This window comes from Alligator sinensis, unplaced genomic scaffold, assembly GCF_000455745.1.
Source record: "Alligator sinensis unplaced genomic scaffold, ASM45574v1 scaffold465_1, whole genome shotgun sequence".
Taxonomy (NCBI): Eukaryota; Metazoa; Chordata; order Crocodylia; family Alligatoridae; genus Alligator; species Alligator sinensis.
The window spans coordinates 388678-397111 of record NW_005841979.1 but is presented as its reverse complement, the minus strand read 5'-3'; the positions used below and the strand labels follow the sequence as shown (position 1 = coordinate 397111).

The window sequence follows — 8434 nt, the reverse complement described above, 5'->3', positions numbered from 1 at the left end:
TAGAGAGCTACTCCAGGAGTGCACCCGAGTGCCTACAGCAGGGGTGGGCAAAATGTGGCCCCCATCAGGCCATTCTATCTGGCCCGCAGGGCCCCTAAAAAATTTAGAAAAATTAATATTTATCTGCCCCTGGCTGCCTGTCATGTGGCCCTCGATGGCTTGCCAAAACTCAGTAAGTGGCCCTCCACCCAAAATAATTGTCCGCCCCGGCCTACAGTGTGAAGGAAATGTGCCTTGCATCTTCAATAAGAGGCATAATCTACAGATCGATTCAAGACCTTTTCAGTTTTTCAAAAGCATTAGAAATGTGTTTAATTTTGGAAACTGTGTGGAAACAGATCAGAAACTTTTGGGAAGAGCAATAAACTGATCACACTGCCTGTTGACTTTTGAAAACTGGACCTAGCAAAGCAGAAACCAAAATTCAATGGCATTGTTTTGGAATTACAATAGTCTGATCTACAGTTTGCAAAGGAAACTACTTATCTATGATTGCTTGGCAAGGAGGCAATTTGGGCAAATTTCTTCGAAAGTTTTTATTTAACAGCAAAGCTATTCTAACAAGGACAGTGTTAAAAGGTTATATCATATTAATTTATTTCACAGTTTGTTTGCCTGCCTGAAAAGTCATATGCTGAATACAAAGTTAACTTCAGATATAAAGTTATGTAACTTTCTAATGCGTTCCTTCACCTCCACATATCACATGCAGGTCTCTACACTTCATGTACTTTGCACTTAAAACATTTTCCATTTATACCTTTAAAGTATTTATGTGCCTTATAGCTAAAAACTTTCAAACCAAGCAGATTAATAGTAGCTTTGAATTTCTTAATAAGCTGTTAATTACTTAAGGTTATGATCCCTTTTAATGCCAATGCTATTAATCTTTTATTGCTGATTATTGCAGCAAAAACATATTCTAGCTGTTTGTTCCATATAAACAAGCTCTATTTATACCAAAGAAGGGGGAAACAATTGGCCATATTGTTTACTGGAAAGAGTTAGACATCCTGGAGACAGTGCAGTGACCCTAACCAACACTGTTTTTTGACATGAGCTTACCTAGATTAATAAACAATTTAATTTTCAAGACACTGTTTTAGTCTATCATGCCAAACATATAACGCAAAGCAAAGCAAACAAAAAAAATTTGGTCTCCGAGGAGCTGAACACCTGCAACTCATGCTAGTTTCAGCACTGTTGTGGATTCCTGGCATCTTTAAAAGCCAAATCCATTATTGTATATTTGGCAAAACAACAAATGGAGCTTCTTAGCTCGCGTTAGCAAATGTACCTCTTCAGCTACCACTGTTAGGCTCCTTCCTCTGCCCCTTTGCTTTTCCTTTTCTTGCCAAGACTGATTTAAAGATTATCCAAATATGCACTACATGTCTCCCCACACCTCAAAACTCCAAGTAAATAAATTAGATTTCAACAGCAAATTTAGGCACAAACATTAAATTCAGACATGGTACATCATTTTATGACTGATTCAACTAAGATACTTAGCTTGATACAGGGCATGTGAATTTGGGTGTGGGTGGGTGGTTAATGCCGTTTTAAGGTAATTCCATCCTTTCCAATACATTGCTTTCCTGATCGTAATCTTGACTCCTAAACACAACTTATAATTTCCAAGATAAACCAAAAATGTTACCCTTTGGCGTTCAAGCCCCACCCCTTGTAGAGATGACAATTTTTTTCCAGCTCAAGTATCTGCGCCTGGGAACTTCCTTAAATTATTTAAAAAACATTTATGAACTGCTTGGGAAAGAGTCTCCATAAATCTCAAGAGAGGTGTGGGGAAATTTACATGCACTATAGGGTCTGATGCTGGAAGATAATCAGGGTCCGGATGGAAGAGAATAAGAGAGAAAAAATGCGCTAGAACTTAAGCCCCCCTTATGCTGCAAGAACAGTTTTGATTTTGCGGCTTTTTTAAGTGATGCAAGAAGGGCCCTTGCAAACTACTAAGTCCACAGCTCTCTGATATGTTTTCCAGAGTGCACAAAAAGAAGAATATATTATTTGATCTTTATTATACATAAATCTAATAGAAACTATTATTATTAAATTAAGTTTCCAGAGCCCAAAGTCACCAGCACTGACTTAGGTAACCACACTGACGCTAATACAGTGTTAAAAAAATCTGCTTGAGTTATGACAAGCCAAAAAAAATTAAGAAAATATTGAAGAAATGAGAAATTTCTTTGATCTCTAACAGCACCCACAAACCCTATCTGACTTTTAGAACCTGCAAGTGAATTTAAAGAACAGAAAATTAATATAAGTGTGGACATAAACATGCTGATTCTAGCAAAACATGCAGTACAGAAAGCACCATGAACAATAATGGCACTTTATTTCTATTTTTCTTACCCTGGCTTCTAAAGTCACTTTAGAGACCAGAACTTTGTATCTTGACAAGGATTACATAAAAATCCTACCACTTTGTTGACAGCCTCCATATCACATAGGTTTTCCACTAAAATTCGACAGGCTTCTTCTTTACCCCAATGAGCAGAAGCATGAAGTGGTGTCCAGCCATCATAATCTTTAATATTTACATCATAGCCAGCCTGTATTAAAAGCCTAAAGAAATTAGAAAAAAATAGGTGTTGTAGTTGAGACTAGTAATGTGCCATTACTTTCTAAAATTATTTTATAAAGTAAGTTTTAATTTTCTTGCCTTCACTTTAACTCTCACGTAGGATTAACAACAAATTTTTTTTTAAGACTTGTCAACTTACAAGGCACATTTCCTCCTAAAAATATATTCCTTCATCAGTACAGTAAATTTAGTGCAACTTAAAGTTAAGAAAAATATTTTTTGCACTGTATTCAATAATTTGTTACTGGCAAACCAATTTTACTGTTTCCCTGTACAGTGGGAGAGTTCTATATGCTGCAGTCCTCAGGAAAACAGGGCCCCTCAAGTCTGTGATGTGCGCTGCAGATTACATACAGCTCCAACATTTTCTGGGCATTTTAAAGAAGTTTGCAAAGAAAAGTAGTACATAGAACCTTTATTACTGTATAATAGCACTGAACCTTTATTACAGTGCAATAGCGCTGTACAGCCTAAGCCACACATATGGAGGGTTTATCTGACAACCAGGAAACTGATGAATATGCAGGGTGATTAGTAAAGCTGTATGAAGCTTTGGTCACTGATTCAATTTGGAGGAGATTCGGCCTGATTCAGCGGCTGAATCTCCAAATCCGAATCAAATCAGGAGACCCATTAATCTCTCTGAATTGAATCGGAAGCCTACAATTCGATTTGGAGATTTGACAATTCGGCCATAGATACAGCTTTAAATGTTTTTTCTACGTACCTCCGAGGTACTAGGTGCAGCTCAAGAATGCTGAGATGGAGTGGACGGAGTGTCGCAGAGAAGCACGGGGAGATTCACCATGAGCTTAGCAGCGGACCCGGAAGTGGACCAGAAGTACTTCCGGTGCATTTCCAGGTGCACTGCAGAGCACACGGGGGACCCCCTCACCCCCTGGCTCAGCGACTGGTGCCTACTGGGCGGGACACCCAGAGTCACCCTGAGGCCGACTTACAAGCCAGGGGGACGGGGGGGGGCGCACCACTGAGCACATGGAGGATCCCCCTGCACTCCCATGGGATGCTCCATCTGCCCCACCGTCTCAGTATTCACGAGCCGCACCTGGTACCTTGAGGAACACAGAAAAAACATACAAAACTGTGTCTATGGCAGAATCACCAATTCTTCAAATCAGAATTGCATCTTCACATTCAGATTCAGCCAAATCAAATCAGGGCAGTGATCTGAATCAACGAATCGAATCATTGTCCCCTGAATCAGGCCAAATCTGAATAGAATACTGTCCACTTCGCACACCCCTAGTGATAAGCAAATCCTGCAAAGCCCATTGGCAGGTGCTGGATAGCAGCAGGATCCTGGCTCTACTCAGCTGAACTAAGTGGCAAGCAGGACAGTGTTGCCACCATAGGGGACCTTTGAGTTCAGCAGCACTTGGTTTTGCCAGCACAGCTGTGCCCCTCTGTGTGCTATAAACAAAGTTGCTTAAGTAGCTGCTTAAATGATTCTTCTGAAATACAATTAATAAGGTGCTAACAGGGAGGCTTACAAAGAGGCACAACGATTAAAACAAAAACTAGTTGTGCACCAATAAAGATTTTCTTGGCCGATACCAACAGCTGATTATTAACCAGGCATATCAGCTGATACTGATCTGATAGTCAATTTACAGGAATGTAGCCTGGCAGCTTGGAGAGCAGCACCTTGCAGGTAACTCTGTGGAAAGGAAGGGGTGTGAGGAGATAATTGAGGGGATGAGTGAGGGAGTGGAGCAGGGACAGAGGCTGCCCGGTTAGGGCAGCGAATGGAATTCTGTGCCAGGGAGTGGGACGGAGCCCACGTGCGGCTCATCCAGGACACATGGGGAGTAGGGGAGGGATGAGGAGGGAGGCAGCTCCCCTATGCTGTGTGTACCCCCAGGGGAGGCATGTGCCCTCTCCCCCAGATTTGTGCGTGGGGCAGAAGTGGACAGCTCACTACGGTCTCGGGGCCAGGGACAGTGCCAGCCTCTTCCCAGTGTGGGGACTGGGCAAGAGCTGGGATCAGAGCGGGTGGGAGCGGGACAGGCTCAGCTGGGTGAGGCAGGCAGCAGCGTTACTGGCAGGGGTGGCTATGGCAAATTTTGGGGTGGCTATAACCCCCACGAGCCCCTAATAGCACCGCCTCTGCTCAAGGCACTTCACTCTGCTGCCTTTCCCATGGGAGCCCTGCACTGCAGGGTGGACAGGGGACACGCAGCTGGTGCAGGGCTCCTGAGGGAAAGCCAGCAGAACAGATTGCCCCAAGCAGGGGTGGCGCTAGGGCAAGGATTGGGGGGCCCTACAGCCACCCTAAAATCTGCCTAAGCCTCTTGTAGTCATTCCACCCAATGCCACTGCCGCCACCCGACCTGCACAGCAATGCCAGTCCTGCTCCTGCCCACTCTAAGCCCAGCCCCTGCACTGGAAAAAGAGGCTGGCACTGTCCCTGGCCTCCGAGCCCATACCCAGCAGCCCACCTTCACCCCGCACACAAATCCAGCATTTATCAGTGACATTATGGGCTACACTGGTCAAAAAAAAAAAAGCTAGTAGACAATAATGTTAATTTTTCTTTTAAATCGGTGCTGATCAGATATGTGACCAATATATGGGTGCACCTCTAACAAAAACAGCAGGCACTGCTAATTCATTTAAATGGTACCTTGAATACGGAAATAAGTATGATTTGGCGTGCCAGATTTAAATGGCTGCTGTGTTATCTGAAGGCATTTTAAGGGGCTTGCGTGGTTTTAATGAACAGCAACAGGAATCAGTAATCCTAGCTGTGGTATAAAAACCTAGTTTCTTAGTTTCTCTCAGACTGAACTGCTTGCACCTGGACAAATAGCCTTTAGATGTACTTTTTTACTGCATACATAAATCAATGACTTAAACAAAGTTTTATAATATTATAGAATGGCCTCAAATGCTGCTTGCAAACACAGAGCAGTAGTTTTCAATCTTTTTTTTTTTTTTTTAATTGTGAACCCCTAAAAAATTAAATGGAGGTGTGGACCCCTTTGAATTGCAAGTGTGGGTATTTACATATTTCTGATTGATCATAATCATCTTTCAGAGCCCTTAGACAATCTGAGACCACAGACTGAAAACCAGTGACAGAGCAAACAAAAGATTCCGAAAAAAACCCTTTTTAGCTATAATAAAAACATTAGCTTTTCTTGAAATGGATTCAAATTTAATATGGACAATACTCTCAAGTTTTAAATAGCTTATCTACAAACTACAGCATTGTTTTAAGTTTCAAATTTGGTGACAACAGGAAATAACTGCAAGAAATAGGCATTCCTAAAGATCACAATTTTTTCCAAGATATAGTTAAAGAAGGTGGGGAAGTTTCAATATTATTAAAATCAAAATTAGTTACAGCAACATGAAGATAAACATGGAGACATGGAACATTTACTGTTTAGAAACCATACTTACTTTAAAACCTCTGTATACCCCTTAGCAGCAGCTACATGAAGTGCTGTACCACCAGATTTTGCATGCCTGACATCATTTATACGGCCACTGTTAAGCCACTGTCTTGCATCTCTAAGCATTATTCGTTCTTCTTCTTTTCTAGCTGCTTCTATGTCAACCCCTAGTTGAGAGAAGAAAAAGAAGTTATATTTAAACAAACCAACCTAAACTGATTTCCAGGAGGATTCTTGCACCTGCTTCACGTGATGCAGTAAAAACCACAAATAAACAATATCATTTTTTGCAGCATATTAGGCGCTTCCCCTCATTTTGCAGAAGAGGCTTGATATATCTTATATAGAATGTAAACAATACCACAAAATTATGAATAGGAAAAAACAGAAAAAATTAATACAATTTAAACAGAATTGAATGCTTTGTGTGAAGTTTAAAAAGGATGGTGAAGTTTTCCAAAGTAGAACACACACAATTCAAACATCTTTTAACTGACAAGCCACGGTAGGGGAAGAAAATACACTAACCCAGGGAAAGGCAAAAAGCTAAGGCTAGATCTAAGCTAGCTATAAATATATAGATAGCTATGTATGCTGAACAGAACACTTAAAGACAGCTGAGAATGATAAGCATAGAAGAAAAAAAAAAGCTTTTGGCAACTATGGCTATCAAGAGCTCAAATCAAACTAGCTGGGCATATAAACAAAAATCATGGCTATTTCACTGGTAATCAGGCCCAGGTTAGAATAAGATCCCCCTTGAAGTTATATACTGCATCAACCACAACCTTGAACAGAAAACAATTAATGTTATTCACATAAATTAGTACTGCCAACAAGTTCTAAAAGGACACAACTATTTTTTAGTTCCTCAAGGATCCCAAGCGTTTTGGTTTCCAACATTTTAATATGAGCAAAAGAAATATGGAAGCCAAGGGCTACACTTACATGAAGTTTAAGAAGTATTCACAAAATAGAGAAGCAAGTGGTAGCTGCAACAACCACCTCTTCAATTTTATGAATAAAGGGGTTAGGACAATTTCTTGGGATGTGAGAGACACCCATTTTAATCCCTCATTTGCTTAATTTAAAACCCATACTCCATACTTCCCAGCATAATACTCTAATTGCTGGACTATAAGGTTTTTTTGATGAGCCTCAACTGTTTGAATGCATAATTCTAGGACTAGTTTCTATTCTAACAACAATCTCTGGTCACTCTTTTTATAAAATGTTTACAGATGTACCCTTTACTTGATTAAAAAAAGATTACCAAGCAAACAAACAATTAGTATTACTGACAGAACCACATGTTAAATATGCAGTTATAAGCAAGCCACAGAATTCATTTTTAAACATTACATAAGAAACGCCATACTGGGTTAGACCAGGGATACTCAACCTCTGGCCAGTGGCCCTGATGCACCCTGCACAGCGATGGCATCTGGCCTATGGGTCAGGAAATTTGGTGGACCTGGAGTGGTGGCAATTAATGTGATCACCCTCTCCCACTGCCAAATTCCCAAACCCCAAGCTCCACATGGTGGGTCAGAGCTGGGCCACGCCCCCTTCCCTACTCATGGCCAAATTGGGGTCAAGCTGTATCGATCCCCTTCCCCCTACAGGGCTAGGTACATGAACACTGTGCCCCGGGAGGCTGGGGTGGGGGGCACCAGAGGGGTGAGGACCTCCCGCAGGCGGTAGTGGCAGTGTTACCAGCAGAAGCGTAGAGGCGGTAAGCTCACTCAGGCAGCTGCAGCAATGTCGTCAAACGGGGGTGGGGAGCCACGGGGTGGCAACCACCCACAGACGCCAGTGGCAGCATCCAACAGCGATCGGGGACCGCCCGCAGACACCACTGGCAGCCTCAGCAGCGAGAGGGCGGATGGCGAGCAGCGACCGCCCACAGGCACTACCAGCAGCGCTTTTTGCAAGGGGTGCACATGCACCCCCTACGCATCGCCAATGGCTAGGTCAAACCCTCTCTCCCTCCCTTGGGGCCTGATTAGAGGGATCAAGCCCCCTTTCCCCACAGGGTTAGTTTGAGGCTGGGCCCACCTCCTCCCTCCATGTGGCCAGATGGGAGCTCACTGAGTCTGTCCTGAGCAACAGATTGGGACAACCAGCTGGATCCAGCCTGTGGACAGACCAAGCACCGCCCATCCGGCATGCTGGGCAAAAAGCTAGAGCCCACCGAGTCAGACAATAGTCTACCTAGTCCACCTAGCAGGGACAAGTCTACCTAGCAGGGATCGGCAACCCCTGGCATGCGTGCCAAGCATGGCACACGAGACCATTTTGCTCAGCACACCACTGCCAGCCCTGGCTCTGGGTAGCTACTGCCAGCCATGGAGCCCGGGCTGTGCCTAGCAGGTGGATGGGAGGCTGCAAGGCCTGCTGG

General features: G+C 43.1%; 1 protein-coding gene across 6 annotated transcripts in view; it reads right to left on the bottom strand.

The window, feature by feature from the left end:
- The window catches only part of PPP1R12A (protein phosphatase 1 regulatory subunit 12A), a 198276-nt gene that overhangs the window by 86639 nt on the left and 103203 nt on the right, over positions 1-8434 (bottom strand). For all 6 annotated transcript variants that reach the window (XM_025200923.1, XM_025200922.1, XM_006021108.3 and 3 more), the window contains exons 4-5: positions 6041-6200; positions 2451-2595 (exon numbers count right to left, since the gene is read on the bottom strand). In XM_025200923.1, coding sequence (XP_025056708.1) covers positions 2451-2595; positions 6041-6200 — 305 coding nt within the window. The remainder of the gene's footprint in view (positions 1-2450; positions 2596-6040; positions 6201-8434) is intronic.